Source organism: Lissotriton helveticus, chromosome 2_1, assembly GCF_964261635.1.
Source record: "Lissotriton helveticus chromosome 2_1, aLisHel1.1, whole genome shotgun sequence".
Classification (NCBI taxonomy): Eukaryota; Metazoa; Chordata; class Amphibia; order Caudata; family Salamandridae; genus Lissotriton; species Lissotriton helveticus.
The window spans coordinates 87,160,377-87,184,261 of NC_136059.1; the positions used below are offsets into that span (position 1 = coordinate 87,160,377).

At 46.6% G+C, this 23,885-nt stretch overlaps 1 protein-coding gene across 1 annotated transcript in view; it reads right to left on the bottom strand.

The window, feature by feature from the left end:
* The window catches only part of DYSF (dysferlin), a 1,004,398-nt gene that overhangs the window by 535,061 nt on the left and 445,452 nt on the right, over positions 1-23,885 (bottom strand). The window contains exons 24-28 of the mRNA XM_078674496.1: positions 17,060-17,215; positions 12,788-12,919; positions 7,929-8,095; positions 6,091-6,205; positions 5,079-5,184 (exon numbers count right to left, since the gene is read on the bottom strand). Of these exons, the coding sequence (XP_078530622.1) occupies positions 5,079-5,184; positions 6,091-6,205; positions 7,929-8,095; positions 12,788-12,919; positions 17,060-17,215 (676 nt within the window). The remainder of the gene's footprint in view (positions 1-5,078; positions 5,185-6,090; positions 6,206-7,928; positions 8,096-12,787; positions 12,920-17,059; positions 17,216-23,885) is intronic.

Here is a 23,885-nt window from a genome sequence, read left to right on the forward strand (position 1 = left end):
TAACATTTTAAATATAATTATATACTTACCAATACTTACGTTGTAATGGTATGCGTTGTAAAAGTACCTGCGTTGTAAAAACATGCGTTGTAAATAAATGCGTTGTAATAGTATTTGCGTTGTAAAAGTTCCGTTGTAATGGTAGTGCGTTGTAAAAAATGCGTTGTAATGGGTGTATACCGTTCTATTTTGTAGTGGTGGTACGAGCGAAGACACATTCGGGGTTGCCGCGATTGAATCAACAGACCCTTTATCCTGACTTAAAGTGTCCCACCTTGTACCATTTTGGTTAAGCCGGTCAGTAGGCTTTAAAGTCAGGTGTTTAGACTTTGCTAATGCTTTGGTTGGAGCTGGTGTTTTAGCTGGAAGTTTAGCTAAAACTGGCACTTTAACAGAAGCCAAAGGGCCAGTTTTGGAACATGATGCATTTGGTTGGGGTAGAGCTTTAACCTCACTTGGGGTCAATTGTTTATCAAGTTTACCCTCAATATTAATTAGCCTAGATTCTATGTTCTTAACTTTTAAGTTTATAGGCTCAAAGAGGGTCATTAATAAAGTATCCATTCTCTCCCAAAAGGATTCATCATTTAAGTCCCTGTTAGTAGTATGTAGAGGGGTTGTCGCTGGGTGATCATTCCTCTCACTCCCTGTGCTCCTATTTAAATGTTCTATACTTTTAATTCTTTTAAGTTTAGTATTCCTTTTGTTGTTTTTATTTAACTTGCTAGATTGCCTTTCTCTGGCAATATGTTTTTGTTTAGACCTAGCCTTCTGCCCTCTAGTTCTAATACAGGGGCTGTCACTAATATTTAAAGTAGGGATTGGGCTTCCTAAAGTATCTTGTCCCTCATTGTCTGGGGCATCCTCGTTTGGGGGAGTGGAATCACCAATCTCGTTACTAGGAGATAGGGAGGGAGTCACGGATAGCCTTACGGTTAAAGGTAGTAAATCATTAACATCCGTGGAATCCCTGCAAGACCTCTCTATTATTGGGGTTATGCTAGTTCTTCTAGGCAAAGCTGCAAAGGAGGGAGCTAATAGGGAGTCCTGGGAATTAATAGTCATCGTTGTCATATTTGGATTAGCTAAGGTGGGAAGAGAACCTGATGGCAGGGAAAGATGCCTTTCAGTGCTTTCAATGGCTGAAGCAACCACCCCAATCGTCTGCTGCAGCATTCGATCTATAGCTGTCAAAGTAGGTAGGGGAGGGTTAGCAGCAGTTTTGTCCTTAACGTTTTTCACCATATTTACTTAGCAATGGATCCAATGAATTAAAAAGAATAGTACACTAGCAAGGTGCACTATATTAACACACTAAATGCATATATTACACTGGTCGCAATAATGGAATAAAGATAGAACAAAGAAAACTAGTAAAATTAATGGTGTTTACGGACCTCAGGCTACAAAATGGAAAAGGGGTGGCCCAGCCCAGCCTCGGCCAGCTCAGCCTCGGCCAGCCCCGGACGGCCACAGACGGCCCGCCCTCTAACCGGGCTCAGCCCGGCGACCGCCCGCGCGCGTCCCGCGTGGCGGTGCGAGCGACGCCCTTTTCAAGCGCCTCCGGGCGCGTTTAAGGGCGTGGCCAGCTGAGGGCTCCTGGGAGTTGTAGTACCACGTTCCCCCCGCTCTGCGGCTGCGCCTGATGATCTGCGGCGCTTGCGGCAGGGGGGAACGGCAACAGGCAGCAAAACAGCGTGGCGTCCAGACCGAGTCCCGTCCCGGTGAGCAGGAAGGCAGGGGGCTCGTCGAGCGTTTTGTGGGTCAGAGCAAGGTCTACAGCGTCCGGTGAGTACAAATACTGGCAATTGTTAATTAATTATGTTAATTTATTAATATGTTACAATATTGTAGGTAATGTTTATAGGGGAAAATGGTGGGATGTAAATTAATTTTTTGAAAATTATTAATTGTTTATTCATGTTAATTAAATTGCAGGAGTGGGTATATTAAATTATTCCCCCACGCTATCCAACACTTTCCTTACTGTTGCACTCACTGGAGTGGGAATAGTCATTTTACCCTCCCGCTATCCAATGCTTTCCCTACTGTTGCACTCACTGGAGTGGGAATAGTAATTTTTACATTTCCGCCATCCAACGCTATCCATACTGTTGCACTCACTGAGTGGGAATAGTAATTTTTACTCTCCCGCTGTCCAACAAGTTCCCTACTGTACCATTTGTTGGAGTGGAAATAGTAATGTTATCTTTGACGCTATGCAATTTTATCAGTATTGTTATATTTAATGTAGTGTAAAATATTATTTACATTTTTTTTTATGTTTTATCCTAATATATATAATGTATTTTTATATTTATATGATAGGTTTATTTGTGTGTGTGTATATATATATATATATATATATATATATATATATATATATATATATATGTAATTATATTTAAAATTCAGTTTTTAACATTTAATTATCAAAAATATAGATTGTTTTTGAATAATATTGAGTTAAAATATATGTAATAAAAAATAAAAATACAGGTTTAATTTTATTTTTACTTACATTTATTATTTATTAATTTTAAAGTCATTTAAGTATTTTCAAGTATGTTTTACTTAATTATATTTATTATTTCACTAATTTTACATTACTTTTAAGATATTTAAAAAAGTCGATATTTTAGAAAACTATATTATTTACGGTATTTAGGATTCGATGTTTTTGTACTTACCTGTTTGTAGATAGGAATTCGATATTCTGGTGGTCGATATTCTGTCACCGATATTTTTGTAGGTTGATATTTAGATCCTCGATATTCTGTTAGTGATTCAGCTGAGACGACCCAGGAGCAAATGGTAGGTCTGATCCCCAAGTTGGCCTGCTCTTCCTTTTGCTTGGTCCCTTTCTTATCAAAGGTCAGTAAGTCCCTCACAAGTATCCTGGTTTCAGATGTCACCCTTATTTTCAGTAGCAGCCTCAGGTAGGGGATGCGACAGATGTATTGTAATAGAAGTCATTACACCACCTTTCAAAAGCAAGGCTCTTTCCTGGCTGAGGAAACTTTCAGCTACCAGCCATTTCCTCACCTTTCTTTGATCAGTGAGACCTTGGAAGCCATTGTGTGTGAGCAACAGCAGAAACCTTTGTTGACACACTGAATCTGGGATGGCCATCGGTCTGTACTGAGGCCAGGACATGGGACTCGATCAGCCTTGGTAGATACTCAGCACCAGCTCCTCCGAACTTGAGACAAGAGTCAGATGCCAATGTTGATCTTGCTCAATCGATATCTTCAATCCTGTGAATCATATACCTTTCTTACAGCACCTGGAAGTAGTAGCTGATACCACCCGGAGGAGAAAGGCTTGGTTGGGCTAGTTCTTGATTAACAGGAACTAGATGCTATGAGTGTCCCTACATTTCGCTGCCATCCGTTTTGAGGTCTCCCAGAGCTTAACTTTATTTTTACCACTATTTATCATTTCAATGAAACAGCTATATGAGTCACTTGGGGAATATAAACTCAATCTCCAGATGCCTGCCTATGACACGTAGCCAGCAGTGAAGAATGGAAGGAAGGCACAGTCTTGTATTTTATATTGGTAGAGAGGAGTGGAAGAGAATGAGCATCTTGGCTCTGAATGGGAGCAATATGGGGATACCTATGGCTAACAGAGCTATTTGTTCCTCAGGGCCTACATTCTTGAGGTGCTTTGAGGCACTGATTTACTCAGAGTTTGTATTCTGTGGAGACCTGTCCTGGTTTTAAAACTTTAAAAGGAGGCTTTCCCCTGGGTCTTTGTGGAGTGTGACACTGGAATTATGCATCAGCCCCTTCTGCTGTATATGTGATGAATCTCATTTTGGGGATGTTTTCAAGACTCATCTTTGTAGGGTCAACGGAGGCAGGATGTAGGTAGCAGAGAGTTTGTAAAAGGGTTTAACGTATCATAGTAATACTAGTTGCTCCTTTATGGCCCGGTCTCCCCGAGCCCTACCAGAGTATTTCTCTAATTTTTAAGATGCTAGTAATACTCATACTTCAAATGTGGAAAAGATCTTGGGCCAGATGTAGGTGTCCAAATACCGGTCGGAAACGGCCAAAAATACCGATTTTCGTCCGTTTCCGACCGGTATTTGGACATTGGTATGTAGGGGCATGTAAAATTACAGAATCGGTAATTTTACCGATTCTGTAATTTTACCGAATTGGTAAAATCCCGAATTGGTAAAATTACAGATTTCAGATGTAGGTAGCACTGTTTTCAGTGCTACAAGGGTTTAAGAATTCTTAATTTACCACCAACTAGTAGTTGGTGGTAAATTAAGAAAACCATTTAAAAAGCATTCTGCTTTTTAAACAGTGCCATGTTGCAGACATACATGCCCTAAGGGCATGTATGTCTGCAACATGTGCACCCATGCACAATTGAGGGGTGCAACAGGGTGTCAAAGTGACACCCTGCCACCCTTCAATGTTTCCCCCAATTACCGAATCGGTATTTACCGATTCGGTAATTGACATTGATTCCTATGGGCCTCCAGGCCCATAGGAAACAATGGCAGTTACAGACTCGGTAAATACCGATTCATTAATTACCGAATCATACCGATTCGGTAATTAATTCGGTAAATATACCTACATCCCGATTGCCAGTTCTTAAATACCGAATCGGTATGATTCGGTATTTAAGAATCGGTAATCAGGGATTACCTACATCTGGCCCCTTGTCTTAAATTTCAAACCCATAGAGTAGCATTATTTGAGATACTAGTAAACACAAGATTTGAACACAAATACAAGAACACCAAAGACTGCATGAAATCAACAGTCTGCCAAAAAATAGTATTTATTAACTTTATTTGTAGCCTCTTTACATGACATGTTTTTTACACAATATAACAATTACACCAGCTACTACTTGTTGTATTACTTGTTGTATTAAAGGCCAGGCTTCCAATTTACAGCATGCGCACCCAAACAATGCTTTTATTATGTGGGCAAAACCCATCTGCAGAGGGAATACACCCCACACTCGCATGTGACTATACGTACTACTGTGTAACAACATAGACAGCGGCCTGAGCTGAGTGCTCTACTAATGACCGTTTGACCTACCATGTTCGTCCACGGCTCTGTTGAGGTCTGTAGACCATTCCTCGTCTTCCCATTTCCAACCCGGAAGGCATTCAATCTCATCCTTGGGCAGCACTTTCTCTCCATTCTGGAAGAACAACGCAGACAGAAGGATGGCGTAAGTTGGCGCCTAAGTACGTACAGTCTGCTCTTTGAAGATGTAAAGTACCATGTAAGAAAACTCATCTATAGTTTGTCACTGTACAGCAGTCTTTGGAAATGTTTGGTTAATGCCAATGATTTTGCAAGGGCCAAGAGTCTATGAATGAACAAGACAACTATGTTTGTTGCACCTTACAAAACCAGTAAATGCACAGTGGCACAGTGCACACTGTGGGTATCTAGGAAGATGGGTCTTGAAGAATGAAGAAAACATGGAGCGTGTATCCATCATCGGAGCAGAACTGTATCATACTCACTGTTCTTACATTTGATCTTGCAGAAAGTTGGTAAACATTTCTAAAAATAAAATCTTTGTGAAGTTGCCAGAAAAGCACGGTCCTAAAAAACGATAATAATGAGCACTGATGCTCGCCCTGTCTCTTGCACTAGTAACCAGTAGTCCAAAGAGGATATACACAGCACCTACATATTGGAAAACTTGCATTAGGCCAAAACATGTAATACTCTGCCTTTTGTAGATTAGGACAGCTAATAATAAGTCAACTTATTCAGATTGCACTTAGAAGTACCAATTTACACAATTTAGCTAAATTGCACCCAGTTGACGGGCAGAGCCAACATTCCCAGCATCAGACCAAAGTCTGGCCTCTCAGTTCTTCATGCATGCAAGTCATCGTTAGCTGCTCACATTGAGAAACCTCAGAATCCAAATCAAGACAAGGCGACCGAAACAACACTAAGTGCACCTTGAGTGGATCACATCTTGCATGATCAATATGCATTAGTATAGGGAACAAATCGATAAACATTATGAGAGCGTCTACGTCTACGTTCAGCGTCATAGGAAACCAGGTGTATGGGAAATCCTTACCACGTCCGAATACGCCTCGGTCATATGAATCCACTGTCCACCAGGCAGGCGAGCTTGATTCTCAAACACTTCTTCGACAAAGCTCATGTGACCAGCGTCGGTGTCGTACAGCAAGCTGTCAAGGAATGATTACAAAGAGAGGAGTGATAACAAAGGTTAATGGTCAGAGCATATCATGAGCTTCAGTACAACTGGTGCAACTGGACCAGGGATGGTAACATGTATTAATGTTATTATGTTATGCCTAAAAATGTGATGTGAAGGTGGGAACATTGATTTATCAATCCATGATCTGTTGTGTTACAACCATTAGATAATTAACAGATCTGTACCCATGGTTGGCTCTGCTGTTCACATGCAGGGTTACCACACACAGACAGACTGAGGATGCTTGTCAATTTTTTATTCTTATTGAGAAACATGTTAAATCTCACATCACGCAAAGAACACCACGCCCGTGCTCCCTGCACATTGAAAAATCTGACCAAAACGACAGATCAAAGAGAATCTGCAACAATGTCACACATTTAAAAATAAGTTAAAGATCCTGTAAAAGTGATTTGTAGTAGCTAAGAAGTGGCACAGAGTGCTGCACAAAAAGTGGAAAACATTACAGGCAATGTAATGATTGACACTGGGATATAAATGTCAGCCACTGTGGATATCTTGTTTTTCGTAGCGGAGACATTACTCCTGATTGCCCCGCGGATATGGACTCTTGAAAATTCAAAGTAGAAGAAATCCTGATACTTTTCATGGATGCAGAACCTTTCAGTAACTTATCAGTAAGTCTGGCTCCAGCATCTGATGGTCGCCCCATAACACGACCTGAATCCACTGTCGTTCAGTAGGTTTGAAATCCACGCGGATCCTCCTGAAGGCTTTGAGCCGGATCCCTTTATCAAGGTCCCTCACATCTATGAACTGTGAGTACTGATTGAGGAGCAAGGACATAGTTTCAAGAAGAAACCGCTCTGCTCGAACTGCACCGTGCTCCTGTGAGTACAGTCTGGGAAGCAGATGGGTAAAGGCTGCACAACTATCACAGGTCTGAAACACATTTGCATAAAAGGAGACTGGTGTGCCTGCCTGCAAATGCATGCACAGTGGCAAACATGCACTCGTTATTGTGCAAACATAATATACAATATGGTATACCAATATAGTATTTTTGAGGAGTTACTATAACACAACTGCAGCCAACATCCTAGGTTCCTCACCCTTGCACATAGCTAACAAGGCTCAGTAAATTAAAAATATAAAAACAGATAAGCAATAATACAATCCATGTAAATATAAATAATCGTACTACTGGGCACTGTGCTGTAGAAGGCGCGCATGGTCAGTTCTCTAAATCCAGCAACTTGTACGAACACGCAATTGACATGCCGTAAGATCCTGATGGCCAAGCTAGATTGGCCCATGTGGTTACCAGGAAGACACCCCACCGCCAATATAGCGATGAAAGTGACCAAGAGAGAGCAAAATTCAGTGTCTCCTAGGCTCATAGACTTGGCAGCTATCTATTTTGCTGAGCTGACTAGCACAATGTCGCCTCGCTTCGTCATGTACCACTCTGTGGATCATACGGCAGTATAATGGGAGATTGCCTCTGCACACACATGACTATCGTTCTTTCTCTTTACATTTGCTAACCAAGAGAACATGCCAATCAGGAGAGAAGACCTGACCAGCAGGTGAGCTCTGGGCCTGTCAAAGGTTCAGTCCATGGTTTGAAATGAGGACAGGTATAACAAACGACAAAAGATGATTGTTGGGTTGCACGAAAGGGAAAAACACTCAAAGTTAGGACTGGTCAAAACACTGTATCCACTCACGTCTTCTCAGGGCTGATGACCCAGTCCCCGGCCCAGCTCCAGCCGGTGGATGGGCGGAAGCTGTCCTTTGGGAGTTTAATCTTTCCAGTAACATCCGTATATTTGGGGTACGTCAAGCCTGTTGTCCCCCAATTTCCGACAAGCGCCAGCTTTGTCTGGTTCTCATACTAAACAAAAGAAAAATATGAACACTTAAAAAGCAGGAAGAGACCACAAGTTTTGACAGCATTGCATGACATCAGGCAGTTTTGCTTATAAGGTGTTATAAAGTTGTACTACATTTGCATTTTGCACAAGGGGTGATTGTAAAAAGTTGGGTTACTGGTTGAGGGGAGTCAAACCCTACTCAAGCAGCAACCATGGTCCTTGTCAGGGCGAGGCAAAGAAAACTCCAAATTAGCCTGTTTCAAAACATTGGTAGCTTGACACAGAGCAGTCAGTCTTAAGTTAGAGGCAAAGTATTTATTAAGCACTTCAAACAGTAATGAAGTGAAAACACAAAACAAGAAACATCCCACACCAATTTATAATAATAGAGCAACATGTAATAATGAAAACCACACAAATCCATTTGGTAGAACCAAAGATATGCAATTTTAAATATTTTAGGGAGAATGCGCACAAAGCACAATGCGCCAACTGTGGTTAGCTGGTGACGGACCGGGACAAAATCACAAGTTAAGGCTGACCACGATGGAGTGCGGGCTGGCTACAGAGACCCACTTAGGTACACATTTAACACCGTACCTTAACACCTTCAGCGCGGCGCGAATTTTCGCTCTGTGCTGAAGGTTCTAAAAAACGGGCGGAGCCGTGACGGAACGGTTCCGTCATAAGCACAGCCCAACCGTCGCTCATGACGGAACTGTTCCGTCACAAGCATCGAAGGGGCTAAATCCTGGTGCACAGTCTGCGTGGTGTTGAATTTATATCATCCAGCGTCGGTTCTGATGAAGCTTTGAGGTGAGACTTTTCAAGGCTCTGCATTTTCTTGGCATTGGTTCTGCTATGTTGGCAGCTGTGCAGCGAGGCTCTGTGGGTCTATGCATTTCTTTACATCAGTTCCGCTGAGCTGGCAACTGTGCGGCAAGGATCTGCGTGTCCTCGCGTCGCTCAGCAACAATTCCGTTAAGGCTGGAAGCTGTGCGGTGTGGCTTTGCCTGGATTCTCATTGCTTTGCGTCAGTTCCAATGGGGACCACAGCTGGGCTTGGCAGAACACATTCAGGTCCACTTCCAAAAGGGTCCATGACTGGGGTGGCACCACCTAGAAGAGCAGGACTTACACATTGTAGAGTCCAGATTCTGGGTGTAAGGTTGTTGGAAGCCAGTTGTGTCCCTGAGGCTTGTGATCAGGAGGCCAGCAAACTAGCCCTTGGAGTCACTCTGGTTCCTGGGTTCAGTCCTTCTCACCCAGGCAAAAGGGCAGTAGGTCAGCTCAGTAGGGCAGCAGTCCTTCAGAGCAGCAGTCCAGAACAGTTGCAGGGGAAACCGCCTTTACCACGCATTACCATGCATTCAATGCATCCATTACTACACGAGTGCTTTACCATGCATTGTTACCACGCATGTTTTTACCAGGCATATGCCTTTAACACGCATGCTTTCACAACAAAATGGTGAGTGCACTACAGAGGCCTGTCTTTGAAGTCTCCCCCACTTCAAAGGCCCAACTGGGTATAAGTACTGGACCTCTAACACCACCACTTCAGTACACTTCTGGACCAGTGAAGGTGCCAGGAAATAGGACTGCTGTGCTGCTGAAAGGACTGACACTCTGCTGGGCTTCTGTTTTGCTGAACTCCTGTCTTGCTGTGCTGACCTGCTGCCTGCTGCCCTCATGCCTGGGTGAGCGGACTGGACCTGCATCACTTGAACCCAGAAGGACTCCAAGGGCTAGCTGGCTGGCTTCCGGTTCTGAAGTGTCAGGGACATAAGAGACTTTCAGCAAACCTGTTTCTGCACCTGAAGTCTGCCATCTGTGAGTCTGCACTGTCAATGGGTGGCTCCCCAGTCCTGGACCCTTGGAAGTGGGCCTAAAGTGCTTCTCTAGCAGAACCAACGCATCCTCTTCTGAACGACGCATCCCCGAGCAGAACTGATGCATCCCCTCAGCTGAGCAGTGCATCTTCAAGTAGAACCGTTGCAACGCCGCTGTTGTGTTAATTGGACTTATCGCAAAAGATTTGCACCACCGCTGCATCCCACATGTTGGGATTGAGGCATCGCCTTTAGAACCGTCACTGTGCAGCACTTTTCCCAGCGCAAGCTCCTTGCATCCCTCGTTGACGGCAGCCTTGATGACGACTTTGAACCTCTGCATCCCAGCTTCCCTGCTTATCGGAACTGATGCATTGTCTCCACTCCACTGCACTTCGCATCCTCAACACCAGCCTTCGCACCGCAAGCCCTGTCGACAGGATCCTAGACGTGGATGCATCAGAACCTTGCACCACAGCCTTGTCGCATCTCGTAACCGATGCATTGCCTCTGTTAAGGTACTTTGGTTCGGCTGGCCTAACTGGGTCCTTGTAGCGGGCCTGCACTCCATCACGGTTGGCTTGAACTTTAGACTTTGTCCCGGTCCGACGCAACCAGATATCCCTAGTTAGCACTTATTGTTTCTAAGAGCTATTTTACAATTTATTCTTTAAAAACGAATTACTTAAGTTCTACTTATTGGATTTTTATCGTTTTGTGCTTGTTTTACTTATTAAATTACGCTCTATTTTTCTAACCTGGTGTGGAATCTCTTTGTGTGGTGTTTTCACTGTTTGACTGTTGGAAGTGTTTACACATTACCTCTAAAGTTATGCCTCACTGCTCTGTGCCAAGTTACCAGAGGGTGAGCACAGGTTAATTTAGAGTATTCATGCCTCTTACCCTGATGAGGATTGTGGTTATCGCTTTACCAGGGCTTATACCCCAGTCAGCATCAACCTGAGTTCTAACAGGAGTCCTTTCAGCAGTACAGCAGTCCTTTTTCCTGGCAGAGTAGCCACAGGTCCAGATGTGTACTAAAGAGTGGGTGTCTGGGGGCCAATATTTATACCTGGGCCTTCCTTTGAAGTGGGAGAAGCTTCTAGAGTTTTCACTTTGAGGTCCCTGGGCATCCTGCCTTCCCTGCCCTGGTTCCAGACTAACTACACGGGGTATGCAGTCCTTTGTATGGGTGACTGGACACAGCCTATTCAAGTGTAAGTAGGGCCATGCCCAGCTCCGCACTCCCATCCTGCCAGTGATGGCGCATCCAGGCACACTGAAGCTCTCTATTGTGTGTCACTGTCTAGGAGGAATACACAAAGCCCAACTGTTAGCTTCACCCAGTCATGTGACCCAGAGACAGACTGCAGACACTAAATGGCTATGGTAGGAAAATGCCCCCTTTCTAAAAGTGGTATTTTCAAAATTGCAACAAAAAATCTGACTTCACAACAAGAGAGGATTTTTCATTACAATTCCAAGGACACCAAACATGAACTGGTAACTGGTTCTCATTTGGAAGTCAAAGCTTATTAAATGTAAAACGTCAAATCCAATGTTATCCTGTAGGAAAGGTAGGTCTTGCAGTAGTGAATAATGGAGATAAGAGTTTTTTCACTACCAGGATATGTAAAACCTAAAAGTACATGTCCAACTTTTAAAATACATTTCACCCTGCCCTCTGGGCTGTCCACGGCCTACCCTAGGGATGATTTATGTGTATTAAAAATGAAGATTTGGGCCTGGTGCAAGCTTTATTTTGCCAGGTCGACATAGCAGTTTAAAATTGCACACACAGGCTGTAGTACCAGGACCTACAAGTATATTGAATATGCTAATTCGGGATAAGCCAATTATACCATGTTTTAAAGAGGCAGCACAAACATTTTAGCACTGGTTAGTAGTAGTAAAGTTCACAGAGTCCCAAAGTCAGCAAAAATTAATTCAGAAAAAAAAGGTGGAGGTTAAAGGCAAAAGGTTTGAGGGCTGCCCTGCAGAGAGCGCCAGGTCCAACAGTGATTATTTATACGCCTCTAGTCTTGCAAGTAATGTATCAGTGCATTATTCCGTCAGTTGAGCGCTCTCTGCAGGCATGGTCCATTTGCGTGTAGCAATCCTCCCATTGCAGTCACTCAGGCATTACCCTCTCAAGTCAGCCAATCACCAGGGACGGACCAAATTTGCATAAAATTTGGAGTGGGCGCCCACGAAATTGATGGAATTTTGGCCACTCCACATTACTCTTTAATGCAGATTTCTGGGCAAATTCCGCAAATACTGCGGTTAGTTGCCAGTGTAAACAAGCGATCGTGGTCAGAGGGCTGCTGTTCGGGTAGACTTGCTGCAGCTCGTGTAGATTTTCTACTCAAGCGGCACCAAAATCAACTCAAATGGCCGCACACTCTTGCGCAACGCATGGTGCCATTCGTGCAGATTTTTTGTGCTGCTCACCATGTCAGCGCTATATTGTAGCGTGTGCAGCGTGAGCTGCATATTTCCTACCCATTGGCGGAATTCCGCAGAAACTCACTGAGTTTTTCTGTAGCTGCATGGAATTCTGCAGAGTTCTGCCCACCCCTGCATAATATACAATTAGTGTGTCATTCCCGCATGTGAATGCACCGCACAGCAACTATAAAGTTTTGTCCTATCAGAACAACCCCTAAAAGTTCCCAATGGTTAACAATACATCATAACATACAGAAACATAATAAACAAATGAACCACTGATATGATGTCTCGACTTGGCCCTTGAGGATGAAGTTTCTTGTCAGGTTGCTCCTCTACAGTTCCAGTACACGCTTGTTTGGGTGTTCACAGAGCACTTTACAGCATGCAATGGCTCATCTTTCATTAAAAGAATTAATCTGCACTTACCGTTTCCGCAAAGACTGAGAGTTTGCCCTCCGCGTACTGGTTAAACTCCTTCTGGTCCACAGAGAGCCCGAACCAGAGCTGAACACGAAGCTGGGCTGGCATCTTAGAGCCCGTGTTCCCTTTCTCTGGATGCTGCAAGAAAGAAGAAAGGAAAAAAGGTAAGTATCTCAACTATCACTATGTTGCATCTTTTTAACCATACATTCTGTACGCTACGGGTATACTGCAACGTATTTTAAAACAACTCACTAATATTTTCCTTCTAGATCCCTGCACTGTCCAGTTCTGTCTGTTTTATCTAAAAACTCCCAAGAAATTATTTTTGGGGTTGAGCCCGCCTAGTGGTATCCCCCTACCCATGTGTGGATAGGCGCCAATGATGTAGCATGTCATGATAAGTGAGTGAGGCATCTAATCCAAACTCTTTTGAAACTCTGGGTAGATAGTAGATCGTTTTGAGACTTCTCGCCCTTCTCTCCTCCCTCTATCTGTCTAGTTGCTTTTACGTGAATTAATGTTTATATTTAAAAGAACGCAACAGGACAGCTAATCTCTCGCTCTCTGGTAGTAAGACTGGTAAATTATAAACATACAACTTTCTCCAATAGGAGGCAATTTCCCCTTTCCCTCTCTGACCTTCCTATTGAATTTCTTCTCACAACCCCCTTTTCAAATTAAATAATTTTAGTGAAGTTTAACTCACTAACACAGTCTGTCACTTGTGCACAGTGACACAATACTCTTTTAGCTAGGTCTGTTTGAAGCTGTCATATAGGTCTGTTTTTTTAGATCTGTGCAGAGATTAATGCATTGTGTGGCTCCAGGCAAAAAGAACAATTGGTGGAAGGAATGCTTAACAATGTCAAACATTCAGCCCTACTACAGAGATTTGGGCGTAAATCCATTGTTTTTGCCCACCATACCATTCCAGTTTAATCCCAGCCATATGCAAATCAGTCTAGACCCTACTCCCCATGGGAACAACCCAGCCAGAACTGCCAGGTCAGGTCCTCCCTGGAGCGGAAACAAGCTCACTGTGCCACTGGATTCAAGCTAGCCTGGCTGATGAGGGGTGATATCCCAAAACCGGTCCCAGGATGCTTGTTTCTGGTCCAGGGAGGACCTGGCTTGGCAGTAGGCCTGGGCATGAAATTCCGCTCCGCTCACTAAGTTTGCAGAGTTTTTCCCACTCCGTGCAGCGCATGGAGTGCCGAAAACTCCGCTCCATGTAGCAGAGCAGTGAATTTACCTTACTTGCGCTCATCAATGTTAAGTTGGCGAGCACGAGTGAGGAAAATCTTACTCCAGACCACCTCCTGGCGAAATTTCTCAACGCGCACAGTCATGGATGGCCGTTACCCCTCGCAATGAGAAACCTTCCATTTGCATTGAGGAAGCTGCCTCAAGTAGAGCAACCCGTTCGAGCAGCAGAAAGAAGCAGCGCCCTCTTGTGCTGTGGATGGTGCCATTCGTGCCAATTTTCTATTGGGGGATAAACATCCGGCACTACAAATCAGCACGAACGGAGAGACCTAACACACTCCGCCGCTTGCAGGTCTCTGCGTAGTGCAGTGGAGTTTTTTTATCACTTTGCGGAGTTCCACTATGTGGAACTCTGTGAACTCCGCGCAGGCCTACTTGGTAGTTCGGGCTGGACTGTTACCATGAGGAGCAGGGTCAAGACTGATTTGCATATAGCTGGGTCCAAACTGGGGTGCCAGGGTGAGCAAAGAAACAAAGGATTTAACCCAGATCGATTGACTGGGGGTGAATGCTTGATTTGTTTCGTTTTCCGCCCATCATTTGTGTGTCTTTTGCTTCTGTGGCTCTGCTACAATGTAGATCATGTGCTGGCAATGGTACCACAGCTGACATGTAAGAGACATGAGCTGACAGGATTCCCTCTGTGTGCTTAACGGGGAGGGAGTAGCCAGTTTATAATAATTCAACATTATATGAAGTTGGTCTAGAAGTACCCGGCCACTGCTTCTTCCTGGGTTGATGTTTAGGTTCTGCATTTAGGCTAAAATTGAGCTGGAAAGATACCTTTTTACTTATTTTAAAATATTTCAGTGTTCATAATAATATAAAAACTCTACTGCAGCAGAAATTACAGCACACCGGGTAGTAAGGGAATTTCCACAGCCTCTTTAAATTCAAGTGCGGTCATAGGGCCATCCTCACCGGGATTCACACCTCTGTGGATGAACCTACAGGATTCTCGCCTGGCTGTCTGTATTCTATGTGAAAGAACCCCGTGAGAGTTTGATGCTGTCTGAATCGACAGCCGCTTGGCACCCAGTTACAGATGTTCATACCTGGAACCAGATGGGCTGTCTGTGAGCAGAGAGCAAGCAGGTGATTGGGTAAATGCTCATAAAATGATCCTGAGTTCAACTAAGTTTTTTCCATGTATTCCCCTCAGGCTCTGATATCAAGTGAGCCGGATTGTAATTGTAATTGTAATTGCATTTATATAACACTTACTAACCCTGGCAAGGCATCAAAGCGCTTATTCGGCGAGTAGCACGCTACTCCGGAACCCAAAGAGGATTAGTGGTGAATTAGTATAGGGAGATATGGAATTAATTTGAGTGCTGGACATGAGAGTTTGTTATTTGGCTTAAAAAAGGATATTGAAGGGACAGAAGAGGGAAGGGTTTGCATTTATAAAGCGCTTGCTACCCCACCCCTGATGAGGTGTCACGGCACTTTTCGGTGGGTAGCACGCTACTCCAGAACCAAAACAAGATTAGTGGGAAACTGTGACCCCTGCGCAATAATTGCTATTAGAGGTGATGCGAAGTTTACCTCACCCAGTAATTACCATTATGGTCTGAGGAGGCCTCTGAAGGCAGTCCTGGAGATGGGTTCTTTCATGTGCCGTCCATTTTAGGGATGTCTGGGGCTTTGATGAAAGGACCACTTATGTTAGTGCCATGTCCTAGAGACAGGTATTTCCTCTTTTAAAAGAAAGGGAGACTCCCTTGGGAAGCCATGCTGCCTTTTTTGACAATGATACAGGTTACAAAAGGAGGCGCTACATAACAGTGTCAACAAGCGCCTGACATAAAAAGCCATGAAAGCATAAGAAGTGGAGAGGTGTGGTGCAGCGGCCAGGGCAGCTGCTTCCGAGGCACAGGGTTCACGGCTCGATCCCTGGCTCCAGCGGCAGCGCACCACCATGTGACTCTGGGCAATAGCTCACTTAATTTCCACAACGGCCTGCAGCGCCTTGGGACCCGTAAGGGTGAGTAGTTTGCGCTTTTACGGATTTACTTTTACATACATAAGGGTCATATTAATAAGGTGGCGATATAAAATTATCGCCGTTTTCAGCCAAAAGCAGCGATAATTTTATCGCCTTACCAGCAAAGACACGCTATCGCATGTTTTGCTGATTTTGCTCCCATTTCCAGCACGCCTAACTTCGCATCGCTAATGAGATGCAAAGTAGGTGTGTCTGTGGAAACAACATGGGTAAATATCGCGAAGGCAGCTTCGCGGTATTTATAACACGGGGAAGCAATTATTTTAATCGCGCTAAGTATGCCTTAACGCAGGAATTTAACATCTGTTAAATTCCTGACTAAGGCATGCCTAACATGGGAGGTGGATTCATGTGATACGACCGCAGCGTCGTATTATCAAGCATATCGCCGTTTTATATGGAACATCGCTGAAAAACCAGCAATGTTCCCCGGAAAAGGGCGATATCGCTGGAATATTCATCGCCATGGCGCTAAACGTTATTAATACAACGAAAGCCTGGCGCAATAATCCAGCAATAGAAAATAATGCGGTATACAAGGTCAGTTATCGCTGACCTGTTGCAAATATGCCCCACATTTCTTAATGGCAGATGAGTTTCCGGGTGTGCAGCCAGGGTCTTGAGTCTTGAAGGAGGTGGACAGTGAGTAAAGGTTTAACCCTTCACGTTACCAGTACTGCACAGGACTGACAAGGCAGATGCCAGTAATAAATGCACAAATCTCCAGGTGCAAGTTAACAATTTTGAGGCTGAGCAATTCTGCCCAGCAAGGAACAAACCCTACAGTGCAGGGAAATCCTTTAAAAAAAAAAAGCTATATAAACGTCTTTATAATTCATAATTCTTATTTTTATAAAAACACCGCTGCTTTAATCACATAAACCGCTCTGTATACTCAGTTTTCTCTCTCCCTTGACTGGCTCCTGTTTTGCTACCAGCTTCCCACGTGCCCGGTTTGCCCTCCATAAATATGTTTACGTTAAAAAGCCCACACCACCTACTTTGAGGAATATGGTTTGCAGCCTCCCGCAGTCCCGGCCGCAGCTGCTGGCGCCACCCCGGGAGTAGAGCACCTCTCGGGCCGGCAGCCGGTGGTAGGCCACACGCTTGTCCCCTTGTAGCATCCATATCACGATGTCTGGCAGGCTGTTCTGCGGCTGCAGAGAGGGGGACAAAGCATCAGCAGGAGCGCACCAAACACGCCTCACATGGAAGACATCAACAAAAAGAGAACACACAGGAGGGAAAAGACACTTTAAATGCATCCGCGGAGGGCTCCGGGGCTGGAACCACACACACCGCACTCTCGCTCTGTTGTGGGAGGATGGAAAAGCCATCAAAAGCCGGGGCTCCCGGTCACCCCTTCTCAGAAAGGCAACCCCCCCCCCCTCCCCCCGAGCTCTCTTCAGCCTCTACTTGAGGGGCCTGGACTCGGGTTCCCCGAGCATGATGGCAAATATGGGAGCGCTCATCGAATGCTGAGGGACCCGCTGCATTCCACACACGGGACCACACCCGATGGCTGTGAGATCCATCGGGCAGAGAGGATTGGCAGGGACAGTGTGAGCTAGTGGCAGGCACAGAGGATGGGCAGTAACAGTGTGAGCTAGTTGTGGGCACAGAGGATGGGCAGTAACAGTGTGAGCTAGTTGTGGGCACAGAGGATGGGCAGTAACAAGGTGAGCTAGTTGTGGGCACAGAGGATGGGCAGGGACAGTGTGCGCTAGTTGTGGGCACAGAGGATGGGCAGTAACAGGGTGAGCTAGTTGTGGGCACAGAGGATGGGCAGTAACAGTATGAGCTAGTGGTGGGCACATAGGATGGGCAGTAACAGTATGAGCTAGTTTTGGGCACAGAGGATGGGCAGTAGCAGTGTGCGCTAGTTGTGGCCACAGAGGATGGGCAGTAACAGTGTGCGCTAGTTGTGGCCACAGAGGATGGGCAGTAACAGTGTGCGCTAGTTGTGGTCACAGAGGATGGGCAGTAACAGTATGAGCTAGTTGTGGGCACAGAGGATGGGCAGTAGCAGTGTGCGCTAGTTGTAGGCACACAGGATGGGCAGTAACAGTATGAGCTAGTTGTGGCACAGATGATGGGCAGGGACAGTGTGAGCTAGTTGTGGCACAGTGGATGGGCAGTAACTGTATGAGCTAGTTGTGGCACAGAGGATGGGCAGTAACAATGTGAGCTAGTTGTGGGCACAGAGGATGGGCAGTAAAAATGTGAGCTAGTTGTGGGTACAGTGGATGGGCAGTAAAATGTGAGCTAGTTGTGGCAGAGAGGATGGGCAGTAACAATGTGAGCTAGTTGTGGGCACAGTGAATGGGCAGGAAAAATGTGAGCTAGTTGTGGCACAGAGGATGGGCAGTAACAGTATGAGCTAGTTGTGGCACAGAGGATGGGCAGTAACAGTATGAGCTAGTTGTGGCACAGAGGATGGGCAGTAACAGTATGAGCTAGTTGTGGCACAGAGGATGGGCAGTAACAGTGTGAGCTAGTTGTGGCACAGAGGATGGGCAGGGACAGTGTGAGTAGTTGTGGGAAGAGAGGATGGGCAGAAACAATGTGAGCTAGTTGTGGCACAGAGGATGGGCAGGGACAGTGTGAGCTAGTTGTGGGCACACAGGATCAGCAGTAACAGTATGAGCTAGTTGTGGCACAGTAGATGGGCAGGGACAGTGTGACCTAGTTGTGGCACAGTGGATGGGCAGGGACAGTGCGAGCTAGTTGTGGGCACAAAGGATGGGCAGTAACAGTATGAGCTAGTTGTGGCACAGAGGATGGGTAGGGACAGTGTGAGCTAGTTGTGACACAGTGGATGGGCAGTAACAGTATGAGCTAGCTGTGGCACAGAGGATGGGCAGGGACAGTGTGAGCTACTTTTGGGTAGAGAGGATAGGCAGTAACAATGTGAGCTAGTTGCGGGCACAGAGGATGGGCAGGGACAGTGTGAGCCAGTTGTGGGCACACAGGATGGGCAGTGACAGTATGAGCTAGTTGTGGTCACAGCGGATGGGCAAGGACAGAGTGAGCTAGTTGTGGCACAGTGGATGGGCAGGGACAGTGTGAGCTAGTTGTGGGCACAGAGGATGGCAAGAACAGGATGAGTTAGTTGCAGAAACAGAGAAGGGGCAGTAACAGTGTGACCTAGTTGTGGGCACAGAGGATGGTGAAAAACAGTGTCAGCTATGTGTGGGCACAGAGGATGGCCAGTAACAGTATGAGCTAGTTGTGGGCATAGAGGATGGCAAGAACAGGATGAGTTAGTTGCGGGAACAGAGAAGGGGCAGTAACACTGTGAGCTAGTTGTGGGCACAGAGGATGGGCAAAAACAGTGTCAGCTATGTGTGGGCACAGAGGATGGCCAGTAACAGTATACGCAAGTTGTGGGCACAGAGGATGGCCAGTAGCAGTGTGCGCTAGTTGTGGGCACAGAGGATGGGCAGTAACAGCATGAGCTAGTTGTGGGCACAGAGGATGGGCAGTAACAGTATGAGGTAGTTTTGGGCACAGAGGATGGGCAGTAACAGTGTGCGCTAGTTGTGGGCACAGAGGATGGGCAGTAACAGTATGAGCTAGTGGTGGGCACAGAGGATGGGCAGTAACAGTATGAGCTAGTTTTGGGCACAGAGGATGGGCAGTAGCAGTGTGCGCTAGTTGTGGGCACACAGGATGGGCAGTAACAGTATGAGCTAGTTGTGGCACAGAGGATGGGCAGGGACAGTGTGAGCTAGTTGTGGCACAGTGGATGGGCAGTAACAGTATGAGCTAGTTGTGCACAGAGGATGGGCAGGGACAGTGTGAGCTAGTTGTGGGTAGAGAGGAAGGGCAGTAACAATGTGTGCTAGTTGTGGGCACAGAGGATGGGCAGGGACAGTGTGAGCTAGTTGTGGCACAGTGGATAGGCAGGGACAGTGTGAGCTAGTTGTGAGCACAGTGGATGGGCAGGGACAGTGTGAGCTAGTTGTGGGCTCAGTGGATAGGCAGGAACAGTGTGAGCTAGTTGTGGGCACAGTGGATGGGCAGGGACAGTGTGAGCTAGTTGTGGCACAGTGGATGGGCAGGGACAGTGTGAGCTAGTTGTGGGCTCAATGGATGGGCAGGGACAGTGTGAGCTAGTTGTGGGCACAGTGGATGGGCAGGGACAGTGTGAGCTAGTTGTGGGCACACAGGATGGGCAGTAACAGTATGAGCTAGTTGTGGTCACAGAGGATGGGCAAGGACAGAGTGAGCTAGTTGTAGCACAGTGGATGGGCAGGGACAGTGTGAGCTAGTTGTGGGCACAGAGAATAGGGAAAAACAGTGTCAGCTATGTGTGGGCACAGAGGATGGCCAGTAACAGTATGAGCTAGTTGTGGACACAGAGGATGGCAAGAACAGGATGAGTTAGTAGCGGGAACAGAGAAGGGGCAGTAACAGTGTGAGCTAGTTGTGGGCACAGAGGATGGGCAAAAACAGTGTCAGCTATTTTTGGGCACAGAGGATGGCCAGTAACAGTATGAGCTAGTTGTGGGCACAGAGGATGGGCAGTAGCAGTGTGCGCTAGTTGTGGGCACAGAGGATGGGCAGTAACAGTATGAGCTAGTTGTGGGCACAGAGGATGGGCAGTAACAGTGTGCGCTAGTTGTGGGCACAGAGGATGGGCAGTAACAGTATGAGCTAGTTGTGGGCACAGAGGATGGGGAAGTAACAGTGTGAGCTAGTTGTGGGCACTGAGGATGGGCAGGAACAGTGTGAGCTAGTTGTGGGCACAGAGGATGGGCAGGGACAGTGTGAGCTAGTTGTGAGCACAGAGGATGGGCAGTAACAATGTGAGCTAGTTGTGGGCACAGAGGATGGACAGTAACAATGTGAGCTAGTTGTGGGCACAGAGGATGGGCAGTAACAATGTGAGCTAGTTGTGGGCACAGAGGATGGACAGTAACAATGTGAGCTAGTTGTGGGCCCAGAGGATGGGCAGTAACAATGTGAGCTAGTTGTGGGCACAGAGGATGGACAGTAACAATGGGAGCTAGTTGTGGGAACAGAGGATGGACAGTAACAATGTGAGCTAGTTGTGGGTACAGAGGATGGACGGTAACAATGTGAGCTAGTTGTGGGAACAGAGGATGGACAGTAACAATGATGTGAGCTAGTTGTGGGAACAGAGGATGGGCGGTAACAATGTGAGCTAGTTGTGGGCACAGGATGGACAGTAACAATGGGAGCTAGTTGTGGGCACAGAGGATGGACAGTAACAATGTGAGCTAGTTGTGGGCACAGAGGATGGACAGTAATAATGTGAGCTAGTTGTGGGAACAGAGGATGGACAGTAACAATGTGAGCTAGTTGTGGGAACAGAGGATGGGCGGTAACAATGTGAGCTAGTTGTGGGCACAGGATGGACAGTAACAATGTGAGCTAGTTGTGGGAACAGAGGATGGGCGGTAACAATGTGAGCTGGTTGTGGGCACAAAGGATGGGCAGTACAGGCTGGAGGACCCTAGGTCATTCTTGACTCACTCGCTCTCGCTCTCTATGGTCTCTGCTGGAAAGACATCACATTGTACAGGCCGGAGGGCCTAGGTCATTCTTGACTCACTTTCTCTCACTCTCTGTGGTCTCTGCTGGAAAGACATCACATTGTACAGGCTGGTGGGCTCTAGGTCATTCTTGTCTCACTCGCTCTCTATGGTCTCTATGGTCTCTGCTCAAAAGACATCACGTGTACAGGCTGGAGGGCCCTAAGTCACTCTTGTCTCACTCGCTCTCTATGGTCTCTATGGTCTCTGCTGGAAAGGCATCACATGTACAGGCTGGAGGGCACAGGGTCATTCTTGTCTCACTCGCTCTCTATGGTCTCTATGGTCTCTGCTCAAAAGACATCACGTGTACAGGCTGGAGTGCCCTAAGTCATTCTTGACTCACTTTCTCTCGCTCTCTGTGGTCTCTGCTGGGAAAACATCACGTGTACAGGCTGGAGGGCCCTAAGTCACTCTTGTCTCACTCGCTCTCGCTCTCCATGGTCTCTGCTGGAAAGACACCACATTGTACAGGCTGGAGGGCCCTAAGTCATTCTTGACTCACTTGCTCTCGCTCTCTATGGTCTCTGCTGGAAAGACACCACATTGTACAGGCTGGAGGGCCCTAAGTCATTCTTGTCTCACTCGCTCTCTATGGTCTCTATGGTCTCTGCTGGGAAGACATCATGTATACAGGCTGGAGGGCCCTAAGTCATTCTTGTCTCACTCGCTCTCTATGGTCTCTATGGTCTCTGCTGGGAAGACATCACGTGTACAGGCTGGAGGGCACAGGGTCATTCTTGACTCACTCGCTCTCTATGGTCTCTATGGTCTCTGCTGGGAAAACACCACATTGTACAGGCTGGAGGACCCTAAGTCATTCTTGTCTCACTCGCTCTCGCTCTCTATGGTCTCTGCTGGAAAGACATCACATTGTACAGGCCGGAGGGCCCTAGGTCATTCTTGTCTCACTCGCTCTCGCTCTCTATGGTCTCTGCTGGAAAGACACCACATTGTACAGGCTGGAGGGCCCTAAGTCACTCTTGTCTCACTCGCTCTCGCTCTCGCTGGTCTCTGCTGGAAAGACACCACATTGTACAGGCCGGAGGGCCCTAAGTCATTCTTGTCTCACTCGCTCTCGCTCTCTATGGTCTCTGCTGGAAAGACATCACATTGTACAGGCCGGAGGGCCCTAGGTCATTCTTGTCTCACTCGCTCTCGCTCTCTATGGTCTCTGCTGGAAAGACACCACATTGTACAGGCTGGAGGGCCCTAAGTCACTCTTGTCTCACTCGCTCTCGCTCTCGCTGGTCTCTGCTGGAAAGACACCACATTGTACAGGCCGGAGGGCCCTAAGTCATTCTTGTCTCACTCGCTCTCGCTCTCTGTGGTCTCTGCTGGAACGACATCACATTGTACAGGCTGGAGGGCCCTAGGTCATTCTTGTCTCACTCGCTCTCGCTCTCTGTGGTCTCTGCTGGAAAGATATCACATTGTACAGGCTGGAGGGCCCTAGGTCATTCTTGTCTCACTCGCTCTCGCTCTCTGTGGTCTCTGCTGGAAAGACATCACATTGTACAGGCCGGAGGGCCCTAGGTCATTCTTGTCTCACTCGCTCTCGCTCTCTATGGTCTCTGCTGGAAAGACACCACATTGTACAGGCTGGAGGGCCCTAAGTCACTCTTGTCTCACTCGCTCTCGCTCTCTATGGTCTCTGCTGGAAAGACACCACATTGTACAGGCTGGAGGGCCCTAGGTCATTCTTGACTCACTTTCTCTCGCTCTCTGTGGTCTCTGCTGGAAAGACATCACATTGTACAGGCTGGCGGGCTCTAGGTCATTCTTGTCTCACTCGCTCTCTATGGTCTCTATGGTCTCTGCTCAAAAGACATCACTTGTACAGGCTGGAGGGCCCTAAGTCACTCTTGTCTCACTCGCTCTCTATGGTCTCTATGGTCTCTGCTGGAAAGGCATCACATGTACAGGCTGAAGGGCACAGGGTCATTCTTGTCTCACTCGCTCTCTATGGTCTCTATGGTCTCTGCTCAAAAGACATCACGTGTACAGACTGGAGGGCCCTAAGTCACTCTTGTCTCACTCGCTCTCGCTCTCCATGGTCTCTGCAGGAAAGACATTACGTGTACAGGCTGGAGGGCCCTACGTCACTCTTGTCTCACTCGCTCTCGCTCTCCATGGTCTCTGCAGGAAAGACACCACATTGTACAGGCTGGAGGGCCCTAAGTCATTCTTGACTCACTTTCTCTCGCTCTCTGTGGTCTCTGCTGGGAAAACATTACATGTACAGGCTGGAGGGCCCTAAGTCACT